At 37.0% G+C, this 19,357-nt stretch overlaps 1 protein-coding gene across 4 annotated transcripts in view; it reads left to right on the forward strand.

Moving 5' to 3' along the window:
• The window catches only part of PIGN (phosphatidylinositol glycan anchor biosynthesis class N), a 102,529-nt gene that overhangs the window by 52,390 nt on the left and 30,782 nt on the right, over positions 1–19,357 (forward strand). For all 4 annotated transcript variants that reach the window (XR_005528166.1, XM_039230526.1, XM_039230525.1 and 1 more), the window contains 7 exons: positions 3,114–3,253; positions 5,859–5,958; positions 6,063–6,155; positions 7,332–7,423; positions 10,312–10,420; positions 12,501–12,609; positions 16,490–16,592. Coding sequence is in view for 3 of the 4 variants with exons in the window: in XM_039230526.1 (XP_039086457.1) it covers positions 3,114–3,253; positions 5,859–5,958; positions 6,063–6,155; positions 7,332–7,423; positions 10,312–10,420; positions 12,501–12,609; positions 16,490–16,592 (746 nt within the window). In the remaining variant the exon portion in view is untranslated. The remainder of the gene's footprint in view (positions 1–3,113; positions 3,254–5,858; positions 5,959–6,062; positions 6,156–7,331; positions 7,424–10,311; positions 10,421–12,500; positions 12,610–16,489; positions 16,593–19,357) is intronic.

The following is a 19,357-nucleotide window of genomic DNA, read 5'->3' on the forward strand; positions in this document are numbered from 1 at the left end:
CACTATCGCCTAGCCTGGCCTAGAACTGACCATCGTGTCAGTTTTGACCATTACAAACTGACCATTACAGTTGAGGTTATTAAATTTTTTTGAACCCTCTGGTTCTGTTTACAAAACATTCTGATTCTTCTTCAGAACCTGAACAGTTCTGAAAGAAAACTAAAATGCCAGTGGTCAGTAGTCTTAAGGGAGGCATGGAGAGCAGTTCAGAGGTAAGATGACCACAGCCATGCATGTGGGGAGTGCAGCGCTTGTGGGTGGGGTACCGGGAGACTTTGCTGGGAGGTTGTTGCCAAAGTGAAGTCTTAAAGGGTGAGTAGGAAAACTCAGTAGAAGAAAGGAAGGTGATGCACAGAGACCACGGCAGGCGCCAGGAGAGGAGAGAGGTAGCTTGGCCTGAAAGAGCCACAGGTCACTGGTATGCCTGCAATAGAGAGGGCCTCTGGCAGAGGGAGCAGGGGGCTTGCAGCATACACTGTCCTCATTGCCACGGGAGGAAACAGAGTTGTAGACAAGCTAAATGGGTTAGTCAAATTGATGAGCAAATGGAAGAAAGCCTTTGAATTAAATTTATGTCTGACTCCAAAATATGTCACTTTTTCAAGATGATGTCACTCAAATTATCCAGGTCATTTCTATTTCATCACCATTACCGACGGTGAATATTTTCTTTTCTTTAAATATACTTTGCTACAGCTCCTCTTAATTGTATTCTGCATGTAACGTCTACATACTCTTCTCCTTTGCTTTGGCCAGTTCAGGTGTTACTTGCTTTAGAACTAAGTACCCTTATTTTGTCACATGTTTTCCTTTATTTTCTTATCACCTAATCAAATCCCCAAATATTAACCCCTTAAACCCAGTCTCATGATTCCATGTCAGCCCGTGCGGGTTGAACTCCGTGGAGGCCAGCACCTGGTACAGAGCAGACCCAGAGTGTGCGGTTTAGTGAGTGCTTGTTGGAAGGAAGAGTCAGCGTAGCGCACCAGCACAGTTTGTTATCATTGGGTGTTTTTTGAGGGTCTAAGGGAAGGTGGGGAGTCAACTCATGAAGTAGACAGTGTCCCCCGCTCTTATTATTTAAAAGTCTTTTGGGGCACCTGGGTGCCTCAGTTGGTTAAGTATCCGACTCTTGATTTTGGCTCAGGTCATGATCTCACAGTTGATGGGATCAAGCCCTGCTTTGAGCTCTGTGCTGAAAGCATGCAGTCTGCGTGGGATTCTCTCCCTCTCTTTCTGCTCCCGCCATTTTATGCACTGGCGGCTCTCTCTCTCTCTCTCTCACACACACACAAAGTAAATAAGCTTTTAAAAAAAGCCTTTCAATCTTATTTCAGCTGAATTCCTTATGATTTCATTTCCTATGAGTGGATATCATTGATAATGTGTATTTTAGGTATCAAATGATTAGATTATTATACCATATGATACTGACTGGAAAATCCCTCGAATGTATTTTTAGGTACTCTTTTTTTTTTAAGTTTATTTATTTATTTTGAAAGAGACAGAGACAGCACAAGTGGGGAAGGGGCAGAGAGAGGGAGAAAGAGAATCCCAAGCAGGCTCTGCACTGCCAACACAGAGCCTGATGCAGGGCTTGAACTCATGAAACTGTAAGATCATGACCGGAGTCGAACACAAGAGTTGGATGCTTAACCAGCTGAGCTACCCAGGCGCCCCATTATGTACTCTTTCAAACTTCCTTTATTATTTTACTCTTCTCAATATGATGTGAACCCAGTCTCACTTCTTAAATGATGAATACATGCCTCGGCCACCTTAAGCTTTAGGGACCTCATCTCTCCACATCTGTCTGAGATTTGCCCCTTGATATGGGATGTCCATTGCTGTCTCACACATCTCCAGTGCTATTCACCTTTAAGTTTCTATAGCACCTGCTGGGGCTAATGCTGAGAAGTAGGGGAGGAGAGAATAAAAATGAAGGTAATAATAATAGCAGCCATTATTGATGAAGCTATAATAATATTCCAGGCATTTTCTTAAGCTCTACATAATCTCATGTAAGCATTACCAACCTTGATAAATAGATACATAATTATTACTTCCATTTTATAAATGGGATGAAATTAAGCCTCAGTATGGTTTTGTACTTTGTCCCTGGTTGTGTATGGTTGCACACTGAGCAAGTGACTGAACCAGAATTTGAATTCTGATCTGTGTAGTTCTAAACTCTTAATCACATTGCTGTGTCTTACCTTCTTTTTTACAACTATGTCCTAGTTTATCCTTGTTTTTTACTGCCTTTCTGGTGACATTTTATGCCAGTAAGGAGGAATTGTAAAGAGGAAAAAAACCCCTCTTGTCTCTCTCCCCCACAATGCTTCTACTACAGTGAGTAATTCTTAATTCTCACCTTATTTAGCTTTGGCTAGCAAAGCAAGAGGAAAACAGACAAAACAAGGGACAGAGAAAAGAGAACACCATTCCCCTCCATTCCTGTGTTTTTCCTCTGGTGTTGTTGTTAGCATCACAGCTTTCCATAGGTATGTCTTTTTCCAATCATTGGAATGTCTATCCCTTCCTTCATTACTCCTGGCCCAGAGCACCCACAGGCATGCACGGCCCATGGAGACCATAACTCGTGACTTACACTGAGGAACTCCTTTCCTGTTCCGCAGGTGGTTGGGAAGAGAAGATATGACTGAATGAACACACTGTGGTTGGGCAATGGAGAGCGAAGCATGGGCAGCATGTCAAGTTGGAGTTTGAATAGATAGAAGCATTGTTCCAAGTGAAGATGAAGTCCCGCAGTTTATTGTGGATTAAATGGGCTTTTGTGAGCTAGTGAGGGAGCTCGATCAACATTTATAAGATTGTTACTAAGGAGAAATAATGTTCAGAGTTCCAAACAAGGTACTTGCAGACAAACTTAAGGAACATGGTTATTTTTAAATTGAGAGTCGCGTAATAGCAACGATTCCAGAATAGCCAGTTTTTTCTTCCTGTAATGATGCTTCTCCAATGACAGATTTTTTTTAATGCAGTTCTTCAATTAATCGTGTAATATATGTCTTCACTTTATAAAATCTCTTTTAAAAACCTGTCAATTAGCACAAATTTAGAAGTGTTTCAATGTTCTGTTTGATTTTCAGAAACCAAGCCACCTCCTGTCATGTAGTTTTATAGCTATTGGTGTTTTTGTAGCATTTTTCCTGCTGCTTCAAGACTGTCCATGGACTTATTACATATATTGTTTGTTGCCAGTGCCAATATGGTATGCGGTTCTAAGAGAGTAAGTAACATGCCATGCTGCCTTATTTTGCACTTCACTGACGGTGAAATCTGTATTTAGAGTGGATTAGATTTCTGTAGCATAAACCATCAGAGAGATATTTATAATACCCTCCAATTTCTGAGCCCTCTCACTTCACTGATAGCAGAAGGAAAGTGGGATGAAAACGTCTTCTTGTACCATTGCCTTTGGACTTCATCCTCATTGCCGTGAGGTTGTATTGACCTCGCTCCCTCCTTTGTGTATCTTTCCTAAGAAACATCTGGACTAAAAATAGAGTCATATTGATGGCCCGATGCCAGGAGGAACTTATCTTTTGAATTTGTCCCATCATCTCAGAGTCCAGTGTATCTTCATGTTTCACAAGGAAGTTTGCATGTTTTCTTTCCACACATTTTTGCCCTTCCTTTCCCAGCTATCGTGTAAACCTAGATAAATGGGAGTTTGTAATGAAATCCACACGAGTAGTGTGAACATACAGAGAGTGGCGGATACTGTTCACATGTGCTGTGGTTCCTCCTTCAAGTGCCTCCTCACAAGCTGGGAGGAAAATGGGCTCTTACCGCTGTGGAAGACATCAGAGGCAGGGCTCCCAGGCGAGTTTCAAGTGGTTTAATGTAAAACCACTTAACCATTGGGCTCGTTCACATTCATAGGCAGCGAGGGCCACGTTGCCCATCTTGTTGATTTCTACATTTGCTCCAGTAATCTGGAATTTGGACTTAGGCTTGGGCATCCAAGCATCCCCTGAGCAAAACCAGACCCAGAAAGCAGACCAGGGAATGAGAGCTCGGAATTAAGGATATTTTCCGGGTTGGCCAGCATGTTTGTCATGACACAATATGTATTTTCATTCTAATTTTTGTTAGCTCCGGAGATGACCACACCTTCCATCCTTAAGTATTAAAAAGCACTAAAATATTAAAAATACCAAAATTAAAATATAACATTTAGAAGTATAAGGCAAAAGGGCACTATCAGAAGAATATAGTGTTGCTTCTCCATTTGAAAGGGACGGGATTGCTGGATAGACATACTTAAGTCAGAGTTTTTCTAATGTCATTTACTCTGATTTAAAAACTTTTAGAATGAAAAGTTGTATCTGTGCAGAAACTTCTATTCTACTACTGAATCCTCCTGAATTATTAAATGTCCTAATTCTGAAGGTGACTTATCTGTTTAAACTTTAAGAGGAAATGTGATTTTGAATGTATGCTGTGTTCTATCTTTACCTTATTAGAAAATAAAACGTAAACATTCACTTTCCTTCTAAAATCTTCTTGTAAAGTCTTCCAAATGATTTTACAAAATCATCTCTTGTTTTTTTGTGCTTATTCAACTGTTGAGAACAAAAGAAACATTCTCCTCTTGACTGGTGGCAGCGTTTCTTTCCTACATGGCACCTTAGTAGTTTTGATAACATTATGTGGCCATTGTTTTCAATCAGAAAAAGATCATAAACCAAATGATACTGACCTTTTATAACTACCTACTTAATCACTACAAATGCTAAAAATTTTTTTTCTAGTGATGAAATGCAAAACGTACTCAAGTATGTGATACATTTTTAATGGTTATGGATTCACATTTAATTACAATAAGTGTATAATTAGTGACATCTTAAATTGGGGTTGGAAAAGGTTATTTAGCTCAGTAAGAAGTGCAATTAAAATTTTCTCTACTGGGGCGCTTGGGTGGCTCAGTCTCTTAAGCATTCAACTTCGGCTCAGGTCATGATCTCGCGGTTAGTGAGTTCAAGCCCTGTGTTGGACGTTGTGCTGACAGCTCAGAGGCTGGAGCCTGCTTCAGCTTCTGTCTCTCTCTCTGCCCCTCCCCACTCACGCTCTGTCTCTCTCTCTCTCTCTCTCTCTCTCTCTCTCTCAAAAATAAATAAACATTAAAAAAAATTTTTCTTGGGACCCTGAGTAGCTCAGTCAGTTAAGTGTCCGACTTTGGCTCAGGTCATGATCTCATGGTTCGTGGGTTCAGGCAAGCCCTGCATCAGGCTTTAAGATGACAGCTCAGAGCCTGGAGCCTACTTCAGATTCGGTGTTTCCCTCCCTCTCTGCCCCTCCCCAACTTGCACTCTGTCTCTCTCAAAATAAACAAACATTAAAAAAAGTAAAAAATAAAATATTTTTCACTCACTAGATTAGGAAAACTTATGTTTATTTTATTAAAGCAGTTGAGATTTCAACATCAAATTAACCGTGGTGGATTTAAAATTTTTTCCAGTTTTTATCCTTTGGGTTCATTGTATTTTATTTCTGATTATGTATCTATACTTGTATGTACTCATGTTTGAGCTAAAATCAAACATTTATCATTAATATTTATTTTTTAAAAACAGATTTTTGTGATCACTATCAACTTAATTCAGAAATTACACTTTTTCCTAAAATACTTCTAGGTTTCAAAAAGATTTAGGTAAGTGAAGCCATTGAAAGAAATCTGTTAGAGATTATATTAGTTTTTGAATAACCTATGAATTGAAAATTCCCTGATTTCTAGGTTTATATTTATCTTTTTTTATCATATAGGACCTCATTTTTTTTGTTCAATATATAGTATAAATAATATTTTTATAAATGATCTTGTTAAACAGGTTTCAAGTTATTCAAGACTTTGTCACATTACTATTGACCTTTCCTCCAAGTCATTTTGTTGGATACCTGTTAGTCTTTACCCTGGGAATTGAAATATTAGTGAGTAATTTACCACATTACAGCATTTTCAGATCTCTTTCATACATATGTAACTCCTTATAAGTGACCTCATTTTTCATTTCTCCTTTGGAATGCATTACTAGGTTCTCAGTTTTTTCTACCGCTACATGCTTACAGCCGGACTTCTTGCATTTGCGGGTTGGCCATTTATCACCCAGCTGTGGACCCGAGCAAAGGTATAAGTACTTGTTTTGACATTAGATGGATTAGTAGCTACTTTATTTGATATGTGTTTAACTCAAGGAATTGTTCATTTTTAAAGGAAAGGGTAGAATGTGTCCTTACATAAAGAGCCTGGTCCTTTTGACAGGAGGACTGAGGTTGCCTTCAGTGTTTCAGTGATTCACATAGACTTTCACACCAAAGTGAATTGGTCATGTGGTGATTGAAATACTCTAGATGCAGACCTGGTACGTCCTTCTCTGAATCACTTCCCAGATTCTGGTAGCTTCAAATATCTAAATGATGATATCGTCCAGAGCAAGGCAATGGTTTTGGAGGTAGTGCTCTGAACCCAAGTCTCCTCGCCCTGAGAATAGGCTCATGTTTCCACTTTGATTATTTCTGATGGAGGTAGCAGGTAGATAGAAATATCTTCTTTCCACCCTATGAGAACTTACAGGATTCTTCAAATAATGGCATTATTAATATTTTTTTTGTCTTACTCTAATTACAAACATATTTTGACTTCTTTCCCTCCTGAACTCCATCCCTTGCAGCTTTCTTATAGATGTTATCAGTGTATGGTATAACGTAAATTGATGGAAGTACTTGCTATGAAATATGACCCAGATTTCAATCCTGGCTGTTTCATTTACTAGTCGTAGACCTGGTACTTTACTTAACACTTTCACATCTCTGAGCTCAGTTTCCTCATCTGAAATATTGTGAGAAATATAAGCCACCTCTTGAGGTTTTTGTGAGACTTTATTTAATACAGTACCTACTATTAACAGATCTCTCACCAGTAGTAACTATATTATTTTTTTTTAATTTTTAATTTTTAATTTTTTAATGTTTTTTATTTATTTTTGATGGAGAGATAGAGAGAGCATGAGCAGGGGAGGGTCAAAGACAGAGGGAGTCACAGAATCCGAAGACAGGCTTCAGGCTCTGAGCTAGCTGTCAGCACAGAGCCTGACGCGGGGCTCGAATCCACGAACTGTGAGATCATGACCTGGGCCGAAGTCGGACGCTTACCCGACTGAGCCACCCAGGCACCCCGTAACTATATTATTTTTAAATAGCTATAGAACTTTATATATAATCTTTACAGCCGTGCAGTCTATGAAACACCAAAGATCGTTTTCTTCACCATATTTGTCTAAAGATAACTTTTTTATTTATTTTAGAGCATCTCACTGAGCTGGATTTTCTTCTCTTTGCTCCTGGCAGTGTTCCCACTGATGCCCGTTGTAGGACGAAAGCCAGATATCCTTCTAGTGTATGAACAATATTTTCTTTTCTTTTCAATATAATTGTTTTTCTCAAGCACTATGAAATATGGACCTAATATTGGTCATGAGTTTCAAAATAAACTAGTGAATAAACCAAAAGTTAAAATACTAATATGAGACCATTAGTCATAATTTTGGCCCAGGCTCTGAGAAGCATTAAAGCTCCCTGGAGATGCTTCTGGGCCTTCAAAAAAATGAAATTGGGCCAAACAGTGATAACTTAAAATGCCAAAAAATAAGTGTCTAGAGACTTTTGTATATTGAGGAATCAGTAAAAGGTTTCATATGAAAAATATTCACTTGCCAAAAATGAGAACATCTAAAAGCCACTAATATAACCTCTGTCTTTGCCTTTGAGCATGTCCAAACTTTAAATGTCTTACAAAAATGAAATTCTCTCCTAATCTGCATTTAATGATCGCTAGGGGGAGGAAGCTCTGTACTTTGACAGCTTTACCATGTTTAATCACTTACACTGACTGTGTGTGTGTGTGTGTGTGTGTGTGTGCACGCTCACACGTACGCATGTGTGTCCTCGGCAAGCTGAATGATCTTTATTTCATGTAAGAGTCCCTCTCATTTTCTAATCATATAATCATCTCTGTTACTGGGGCACCTGGGTGGCTTAGTCGGTTAAGCGTCCGACTTTCGCTTAGGTCATGATCTCGCGGTTTGTGGGTTCGAGCCCTGCGTCAGGCTCTGTGCTGACTGCCAGCTCAGAGCCTGGAGCCTGTTTCAGTCTGTGACTCCCTCTCTCTCTGACCCTACCCTGCTCACACTCTCTCTCTCTCTCTCTCTCCCCCCTAGAAATAAATAAAACATTAAAAAAAATTTTTTTTTAAATTAAAAAAAATAATCATCTCTGTTACTTTTTTTTAAATGTTTATTTTTGAGAGAGAAGAGAGAGCGAGCAAGAAGGGGAGGGGCAGAGAGAGACGGAGACACAGAATCCAAAGCAGTCACGGAGCCTGACGTGGGGCTCAAACTCACGAACTGTGAGATCATGACCTGACCCAAAGTCGGAGGCTCAACTGAGCCACCCAGGCGCCCATCTGTTACTTTCTTTTGAACTCTGTATAAACAATTCTTTGTAGCATTTTACTGTAATCTTTAATAGATGTGGTATATCTTTTTTTGACCAAAGAAATATTAACCAATTGATATTTTTAAAGTAGGTGTTAATTTTTGAGTATGTGTTATTTATCAGTTAACACATATTTATCTCTTTTCTGTGAAGTACCAGCATGGAATCAGAATTATTCCAGAAAGTTGATTTATTAGCAGAGCCCAAAATAAATTGTATTGAATTCTAAGACCTTCCTAGCCATACTTTATTAATAAGTGTTACTAAGTGAAAATATTTTCCATCTGTCATAAACTATAATAAACTGTGAGAAGATGAGTTCAAATATTTTCATTTATTTTTCGCCTCATATTTCTTATGAGCTCTCCTGTTGTCTTTACAAAGTCCCTTTCCCCGCTTTGGTCAGTCTCTGCCTTTCTGTCCTGCTCAAGCAGTGGTGACACAGTTGAGCAGTTTTCATATGCTAAGAGAAGAGATTATATAAATGGTCTCCATGGAAAGTTGCCACTTGCATATTTTACTAAAGATGAATTCAGGAGGCAAACTTGTTAAAACACGAGAAATCTAATTTGTATTTTTAAAAATTATGTTTTCTCTCTCTCTGCATCTTAATTTAAATTCTTCAGTGATTTAAGTTTGTGTTGCTGTTCTAGTAGCTATATTTGCAACTTCTTTATTTTGACTCCTGGCTCATGAAGAAATTTCTACTCTCCTTTTGATCTCTCACATTACCTCCCTTCTTTAGAAGCCGAAAGGATAGATATGTGAAACATATAAGGATAAAATTAAAAGCAAAAAATAGCATGGCTATAATATTCCTCTAAAGTCCTCTAAAATAAAGCCATATTTGCCAATGAATTAAAATACCAAATTATTTTTAGAAAAAGCAAAAGCAAACAAAGTATCTTGATCATAGATGGCTATTTTCATAAGGTGTAATGGTAATCCATGCTGAATGGCTAACTGCTTTTTCTCCTTACAGTTTTCAAAGAATCAAACAAAAACAAGCAAGCATTCTCCTAGGAATTCCTGCTTTGCATTCATTTTTAGCCCTGCTTTCTGCTCTTTCTTATTTCTCTTTAACCAACTCCTTTTCTCTTACTGCCTCCAGATTCTGTCCTCAACCTAATTTCAGTTGTCCTATGTTACTCAGATTTTTAGGAGGGGAGATTTAGAACTCAACATTAGTACACCATTTCCTTGATGTCAGTTTCTTTCAGCTTCAGGAACCGAACTCTACCATACCTGGTGTTCTTGAAAAAGTATAATTTATCGTTTCCTTACTGTACAAGTGCCTCACCTGCATGCTACCTTTGTGACCTCTGTCCTACCCTTCCTTTACCCAGGAGCAGCTGACTAAAGATTAATGATAGAACCATTTCGTTCTACCAGCACCACTAGGGATTAGAAATGTTGATCCTTTTGGTATGAGTAAGTGCTCGTAGTCAGAAAGTTTATATTGTAAATACTGATATGTTTATTTTTTATATTGTTTTCTGTAAACTGGTCCAAGTCAGGCTAAGAATTGTGGTGGCTGGAATGCACAAAAGTCTAAAAAATCAAAGTCAAGGAATATGGTAAAGATACCTAAAAAATAGTGAGAAGTTAAAAATAACCCCATCCCTAGTGTAGCTTCACTCTCAGATTTTAATTCCTGTTATATCTGTTTCATCTTGATAAAACCAAACGACTGATGTGGAGGGCCTACATTAGAGTAAAAAGTTTTTACATGATATGTGTTCAGTAAACATCTCAAGAAAATTTGAAATTGTGAATTGTGTTTTAAAACAGAATGGTTGCAGGCTTGCTGGTTCTTCTGCTGTCTCTGTGTGTTTTAACATCTCTCATAAAAAGAAAAGACAGTTTTATGAATGAAGAGCTATTGTTACATCTATTTCAGGTCAGTTACAGATTTTCAACACCATGTCATGCTCATGATAGACCAAAATATATCTTATGCTTGTATTTAATGATGTTGTTCTTTAGATGCCATCATGTTTACGTGACTCAGTATCTGCCAGTTGGGAAGAATGTTTTCCATGTAAGATATTATGTGGAAGTACATTCTCTAAAAGGTATGGAATAGCAAAAAGTTCAGCAGGAGGCAGCCCAGAGAGGCCAGGAAAACACAGGTTAAGGAGACATCAGAGGCATTTGTACTGACCAAAAAGTTGAATTGTAAAGGGCCTCCTTTGGATTGAGATTCTGTGTTGCTCTTACCTGAGTCAGGAAAGAGGTAGTCTTTGAAGTGAGAGCCGCCTCTGAGTATGTTTGCATGAAAAATAGTCCGTTTAAGACTTCAGATGATGTGCCAGGAGAAAGTCGATCGCTGGCTTTGCTGTGGTGAAAAGAACTTTGAACTTGATGTTTCAAAACTGAGTCAATTCCCAGCTAGTTATACTGTATACTAGATGTGTGATTTTCAGACTGTTTAGCTTCATTCTGTTTGTTTTTAATCTGTAGAGATACTATCTAATGTAGGGTTGCGGAAATTAGAGAATATAGAATGCCATATTCTGTAAAATGATAGCTGTTTTATATATAAGCATGGAAACCACTTGTTTGTTTTTTTAATCACTAAAAGAAAAAAAAATTAAAAGTCACATCCAGAGCACTGACAAAGGAAAACATACAGGAGTTTTCTCACAAAATTTCCTCAGAACAAAGCTTAGGATGATAGAAAAGAAAGCCAAGAATACTCTAAAATAAAAATAGAGAACACTTAAAAGATGTTAATTTATTCTTGAGAACAACAGAAAACCTGTAAAAAGAGAAGAAATATTTTGTCAGATGTCCTGTCAAGACATTGGAACATGTATTTCATTTTAAATGGTTCACTGACTGGCATTACACTAAAGCCCATAGGGAACTTTGACAGAATTCACATATAATTATGAATACTTTGACAGAAGTGAATGTTCTGGATCCCACTCTATAGGGGCAAATATCATGTTAAAATTCTTAGGGGCTTTTTTTTTTCTTTTTATAAATAGCCCTGAATATAAGGTAAATTTGTTGTGAAATTTCTTTTTTATGTTAACTTTATTAATTTGCATTAATTGTTCTATTGTAGAGCATATTTTTGGTGATTCCAAGACACATATCTTTTAATATTTTAACATCTCTGACATGAGAATGCATCTTACAATTGAAAGGATTCTAGGATTGGTCATAACTTTATCGACAGCATTTTTTTTCTAAATTCGCTGAAAATATAAGAGAAATGAAATGTATCTCAAGGATTGGTGAGGTGTTTGCTAATCTCGTGTCTTAAGAGTTTACTTTTTTCACAGCTGGAGCTAATGTCATTTCTTCAAATGGCATTTAATCCTCTAGTTTAGAAATTTTCTACAGAGAACCATTTTCTGAAGAGCCATATGTAAATATTTTAGGCTCGTGGGTCATATGGAGTCTTGTAAATTCTCCACTCTGCCACTGTAGTGCATTTATGCGGATGACACATAAATGAATGAGAGTGACCGTATTCCAACCAAACAGTATTTCTGAAAACAGCCTGCAAGCTAGAGTTACCAGTTCTCCACCAGTTTCTGTCTACCCCCTGAAGAGTGGTGTACCTCCTGGTGTTCCCAGTACCAGGTGAACACTCAGGCCACAAATATGTGTTGGGTCAGTGGATGTGACTGGGCGAAGGCCAGGGGCGGAAGACACTTAGCCACATTGTACTGTCTGCATTTCAAGGATTTAGGAAATCTTCGGAGTTAATAATGAATATTTCTAAATAGATACAGTGTGATCACATATACTAAACTATTGTTGAACTTGTAAAATGCCTCATTTCATGCTTAGAAAGGAGGGCTTCTGCTTAGTACAAGAGTTCTAACTTGTAGCCTTGCTGCAAGAGGGTGAGCTGGTCCAATTTCAGTAGCTTTGGGGCTATATATTCCAGTTGTTGAAGCACTTTCCTAAGTATAAATTAGTGTCTCACCACCTTCTCTTTACGTGTTTGTATTTATTTTCAGATGCTGTGCATAGCGCTTTCTATGTGTGTCATGTATAGCACCCATAATAGTCTACTCAAGAAACAAGGATTGCCTCTTCTTAACCAGATCATTAGCTGGATAATATTAGGTAAGGGGTCAAATTAAATGAGTTAATGTTACATCAAGTCATGCCTTAAAATTATCCATTTACATCTGTATTATTGGTATTGAAAGAAATAATTTTGTTGAATGAAAATAATAACCAGCTATTATTTTTATCTTATGCCGGAATTTGACAAAGACAATTAGAGCTTTTGTCTCCGTTGAAGTGTTAATAAGAATTACTTGATAGAATATTATTGGCCTGATAAAGGTATACATTTATTCACATCTGATAAAACTCTAGCGATTCTAGAAGAGAAGAGATTCTTACTGTGAAATTTCATGTCAGTTCATAAATTCTCCATCCTTGCACAGGGACTAAGAAACAGTTCGATTTTATCTGTATTTCCCTTACTGAAGATAACATCAATCAGTCACCTCCTAACACATTACACATTTTATAAAGCCAGTTTAAAATTTCAAAACACATTCCTCTATAGTACCTTTACTTAAAGGATCCCAAAATGTGCGTGTGGAGGAAACATGTAATTTAATGACCTAGGGTTTTTCTTGCAACTAGAAGCCCCGGGCAAGCCTGATGTCCAGGTTTTTTATTTAAAAAAAAAAAAAAAAAAAAAGACACTTTGTGATACCTGTGAATAATGTGGCATGCAATTTAATCTATTTTTTTAAATGATTTTTGTTGTTTACTCTTTGGATGGAATTTACCTTAAAGTGGATGAAAGGCATTCTGCAGGCCTTCAATTACCTTGATTTAATATAGTTACTATTTATATTCATTCTACATGAACAATATCAATGACTGCTCCTTCATTACAAAAAAAAAAAAAAAAAATGTGTACTGTTCTGTTCCCTGAGAATAATAAAGGTAGACCAAATCCCTGCCCTCCTGGAGTTTATATTCTGCAAGGAAAGGGTGGCTAACATTCTAGGGTAGTGACTTATAAGTAATGATCTTTCTCATAGGACACATCAGTTTTTAAATCCCCAGAAAAAACAAAAACTCTGAATGAGAACTGTAATATTAAAGGGAAGTCTTTCTGTCATAGTGTATAACTTTACAAATACACAATCATGGCACATACCAGCAGAAACAATGTATGGCGAGTAGGGGATCTGATATACATAGTAGCAACCCAGCTCTCTCTCATTCCTTTACAGGGCAGCCTGGCTCACTTCCTTGGTTTTCTTACCCACCTAGGGCTAAATCACGGTGAAGACAAGAAGCAAATAAAACACAATTTATGCACATTTCATTATATCTCATTTTTAAATCTCTAAAACTTCTAAAAAGGTTTAAGAAATAGAGCATTTACCAGAATTACAGAAAGCCATCGTCTACTTCAAGTGCTTGTCTCTCATCTGTGCTTATGAATATATGTATGTGTAAAATTTTTTGAAGACCATATTCTGTACTTTATTCTACCGTCCTTATAGTAATTTTTCAGTTGACCTAGTAATGTTCATGGCATTTTTTTCTTTCTTTGTCTTTTATGACATTGACATTTTTGAAGACTGTAACCAACCGCAACCCCTACCCCACAGTGGATTGTTACTCAATTTGAATTTGATGTTTCTTTGTAATTAAATTGTGGTTATGCATTATTGGCCAGCATACTGCATAAGTGATACTGTGCCCTTCCTAGGGTCACATTTATAGGCTTCTGGTCTCTATCTGTCCCTCATTGTTGATGTTAATTCCCATCACCCTAGCAAGGTGTTGCCCAGTTTTTTGACTGTATATTTACTGTTTCTCCCCTTCGCTGCAACTAATAAGCTGACTGTAGGGTAACATGTTTTTCTTTCTGCTGGGGTTGGTTTGGGAAGCTATATTTGCCAAAGGAATTCTATATTTCTTCTAGATTTTCAAATTTATTTGCATAGAGGGATGCAGAATAATCTTTTAACAATTTAAAACCATTCCTTCTGTATCCCTAGACATTTCCCTCATCAGTTATTTGTGTATTTATACTTTCCCCTTTCTTTGATAACTTAGCTAGTGGTTTGTCCTTTTTGTTTATTTTCTTAAAGAACCTGGGTTTTGATTTATTAATTTGATCTACTGTGCTTCTATTCACTATCTCATTAATTTTTATTTTATTTTTACTCTCTAGTTTCATTGAATTGTGCCCGAGATTGTTGTTTTTACTATTTCAACTTTAGGAACCTACTGATATTTTCTTTGTGTGTTAGTGTATGATCAGTTTTTGAAAACATTCCATATGTACTTAAGAAGAAAAGTATAGTCTCTGTTATCTACCATTCGGTATCTATCCAGAATATCTACACTGTTGGTTATGTGGTTTTATAATCTTATATTTTGTCAATTTATCCTATTATATTGAGAGTGGGCTGTTAACAGTTTTCTGTTATTAGTGTGTTTCTACATATTACTTTTTGTATCTCCTGTAAGTTTTGTATTGCGTAGGTAGTTGATGTGTTCTTTGTAGCAAAATTCATTACTGTACATCATCATTGTGGAATGTGGCTCAAGACGTCTTGAGGTGTCCCTCTTCCTCTTCTTTGTTGCTGATATTCCTGATATAAACACATTTGATATGTATTATTTTCTTAATGTCATGTTAGAGTCCATTTGAGAATATTTTTTCCAACAGTATTCATAAATGATATTTTATATATTGGCATGAAATATACTTTATCTGGTATCAGGATTGCAATCTTGAATTTCTTACTGTTTCCGTTTGTCTGACCCATTGCTTTATTTTTAGTCTTTTGAATCACTATGTTTTAAGTCTCTCTTTTTTATTCAGTATAGAGTTGGGTTTTGCTGTGTATGCCAATTTGAATTTTTTCTTTTAATTGAAAATATTCATGTTTACTAATATGACTGTTAATGCTTGGTCTCAATTCTGTCATGATTTCTTATGCTGTAGTTATGTGCAAACTGTGCTATATTTTCTGTGCTTCTTTCCGTATTTGGAATGTCTTGTATCATTTTATTTGTTGTCTTTATTGATTTTATCATTGTTTTGGGAAGGTGCAGTTCAGTCTATTGCTTTTCTCCAAATACATAAATGTTCCTTTAGGCATGTATTTTATTTATTTTTCAAAAGAATATTTATTCTTAATTGTTTTACAGAAGAGGTCTCATTTGAACTGGCTTTTATAATAAGGAATATTAAAATGTGATTTTTTTTGTTAAAATATGCACTGGGTGATAATAACAGCATTGCAACTATACATCTGAACAAGATTAGAAGCTCTTTGTCTAAGAGCACTATGAATATAGCTTTCGGAGTCTTACATTTTGAAGTGACTTGACTTTGAATGAGATTATCTTTATATTTAACTCATTAGTAGATGTTGACTAGTAATAATGATAGCAGCTAACAGTTATTAAGCACCTACTATATCCCTGGCACTATGCTCAGGGAGCATTTTATAGGCAGAGTTGTATTTAAACCTCACAACAACTTTTTATATCATCTCCACTTGACAGATAGGAATACTACTTAGATGGGTTACTAAACTTGCCCCATAATTAAACAGTTAATAAATGATTCAACCAGGATTTCATATCAAATCATCTGTCTCCATACTCTGGAGCGTTCACCTCCATGTATATTGCCTGCCTAACCAGGGAGATGAGGAAGTTCGGCATATTTCCAAAATATTTCCCAAAAGAGAGACAAGGAGTGTATGTGTTGCTGCCCTTCTACTGAAGTAGGAGATTCTCTCTCTCTCTCTGACTCTCTCCTAAAATTAATTAATAAGCTTTAAAAAAATGTTCGAGTTTCAAATTTCTTACACAAATGGTTAGGACAAGTATAGCCTGTTTGACGGGTTACAGAAACAGTAAATGCTACCAGCGTAGGATCAGCGCTTCTGAATTCACCTTCGTTGTGCTCTTTGTTCTGACACTGACCTCCTTTGTTTCATTGCAGCCTCTTCCCTCATCCTGCCCCTGCTGAGTCCCACGAGTCTCTTTGAGCGGTTGTTCAGCATACTTCTTTCCTCGATGTCAACCTACATACTGCTGAGCACAGGGTAGGCACTGGCTTTGAAACTTAATTTTTAGTAGCACGTTTTAAATGATATGGACATTTTTCTGTGAATATTTTACCTATGGAAATGAAAATGTATAAATCTTGAAGAATAAATTAGAAATATTTTCTGCTTCGTAAGAACTATATATGACTTGATCTTTCTTTCTTTTTTTTTTAAATTTACATCCAAGTTAGTTAGCATTTGGTGCAACAGTGATTTCAGGAGTAGATTCCTTAATGCCTCTTATCCATTTAGCCCATCCCCCTCCCACAGCCCCTCCAGTCACCCTCTGTTCTCCATATTTAAGAGTTTCTTATGTTTTCTCCCCCTTCCTTTTTTTATATTATTTTTGCTTCCCTTCCCTTATGTTTGTTTTTCATCTTAAAGTCCTCATGTGAGTGAAGTCATATGATATTTGTCTTTCTCTGACTGATTTCACTTAGCATAATATCCTCTAGTTCCATCCACGTAGTCACAAATGGCAAGATTTCATTCTTTTTGATTGCTGAGTATTACTCCTGTGTGTGTGAGTGTGTGTGTGTGTGTGTGTGTGTGTGTGTGTGTGTGTAACACATCCATTTCTCCGTTGATGGACATTTGGACTCTTTCCACACTTTGGCTATTGTTGATAGTGCTGCTATAAAATTTGAGGTGCGTGTGCCCCTTCGAAACAGCATACCTGTATCCCTTGGATAAATACCTAGTAGTGCAGTTGCTGGGTCATAGGGTAGTTCTAATTTTTTGAGGACCCTCCATTCTGTTTTCCAGAGTGGCTGCACAGTTTGCGTTCCCACCCGCAGTGCAGAAGAGTTCCTCTTTCTCTACATCCTCACTAACATCTGTTGTTGCCTGAGTTGTTAATGTCAGCCATGCTGACAGGTGTGAGATGGCATCTCATTGTGGTTTTGATCTGTATTTCCCTGATGATGAGTGTTGCTGACCATTTTTTCATGTGTCGGTTGGCCATCTGGATGTCTTCTTTGGAGAAGTATCTATTCATGTCTTTGGCCCATTTCTTCACTGGATTATTTGTTTTTTGGGTGTGTTGAGTTCTTTATAGATAAGTTGTTTATAGATTTTGGAGACTTGAGTTTAAATCTGTTGTTTTCTTATTTTCGTAGTATTGCCCGTTGTCTTTGTCTTTCTGTTTGTTTCCTGAAGTTGCTGTCAATCTACTATGGTTTTAAAAAGTTCTGGTTGATTTTGGAGAAACTTAAAGTCTCAAACAACGACTTGGAAGAATTATAGCTCTGTGACATTACTTGCATGCACTTCAAATTATGTCTTGATTTGTCTGTTCTTGTTTGAATATGTTTTTTTTTTTAAATTTTAGTCTTACATAATATAGTACAAATGCTCCTTTCAATTCAAAAACTTTCAGAATATTTTCCCAGAAATTAAAGAACCCATTTTTATTTAAGATTTAAATTTTCTTATAAAACAAAACCAAAAAATAGCAGCTTGATTTGGGGTGGATCCTGAAGTGTTCTCTAGAAGTCCATGAAATAGTGATATCATTGCCCCATCTGCTTTTGAAGGAAAGGATTCTTTACTTGCCTTTGAATTTTATTTTATCCTTACATAAGTGCTGATGAAGGTGGTAAATATGTACATTTTAACAACACTCGATAGAACAGACAGCTCTAATCACCACTACTTATTTGGGTTAAATTTGGCCCAAATATAGGATCTTGATCCCAAGTAGACTAAACCTAGGGATTCACTGTGCTTTCAACAGATTATTCCCAGTGTAGATGATTTTGTAAAGCTGATTTGGGTTCAAGACGTAGGTTTATTCTTTTGGAAACTCAGTTGTCCTAATGCAGAATTAGAGGGATGTTCTCAAAAACCTTCTCGTAGTTGACTCTACATGATAAGTGACCTAGGCCCCGGGAGTTCTTGTAGTCCTCAGATAAGAGATTGTCCAGTGGGGAGCGAAGCCTTCCCTTACCAGAGCCCCCCACACCTCCTGCCTTCCTTTCTCCCTGCATAACCAGATCTGGAGCACAGCTGTGAAGATGTAATATAAGCAACATGGAAATTTTCACCAGTTACCTCATAAGATCTTAAGAGGGGCTTGCTTTGAGACTTAGAACTTTGAATTTGCAAGTTAAACTTGAAGTCTAGCATGTGTTTACTCAAAAATGATAAACATAATGTGACCTTGAAACTGGTCATTCTTTTCCCTTTTGTTGGTGAAATTTCAGGATAAATAATTTAGTTACAATCAGAATCCATCAAAGTTTATATGAATTAGTTTTTAGTATAGATAAGAAGGCAAAAGGTAAAATCCTTTCTATTCTAACCCATGGGGTTTCACATGTGTTTCATTAAGAGATCATACCTAGAGGTTGCCTTAAGAAAGTATGTGTTTGAGGAATGCCTGAGTGGCTCAGTCGGTTAAGCATTGGACTTCGGCTGAGGTCATGACTCATGGTTCGTGAGTTCAAGCCCCACGTTGAGCTCTGTGCTCTGTGCTGACAGCTCAGAGCCTGGAGCCTGCTTCAGATTCTATGTCTCCCTCTCCCTCTCTGCCCCTTCCCCACTCATGCTTTGTCTGTCTATTTGTCTTTCTCAAAAATAAATAAACATTAAAAATTTTTTTTAAAAAAGAAAGTATATGTTTGAGAGGGTCCAGAGATATGTGCCAGCTTCTATGTAGTTACTTAATAATCAATGATCCCTCTTCTGTTTTGAACCTTCACATTCTAAAGCAATAAACAAATGTAAAGGAATGTGTAGAAGATTTAAGAAATACAAACAAA

This window comes from Hyaena hyaena, unplaced genomic scaffold, assembly GCF_003009895.1.
Source record: "Hyaena hyaena isolate Hyena2069 unplaced genomic scaffold, ASM300989v1 scaffold_47, whole genome shotgun sequence".
Lineage (NCBI taxonomy): Eukaryota > Metazoa > Chordata > Mammalia > Carnivora > Hyaenidae > Hyaena > Hyaena hyaena.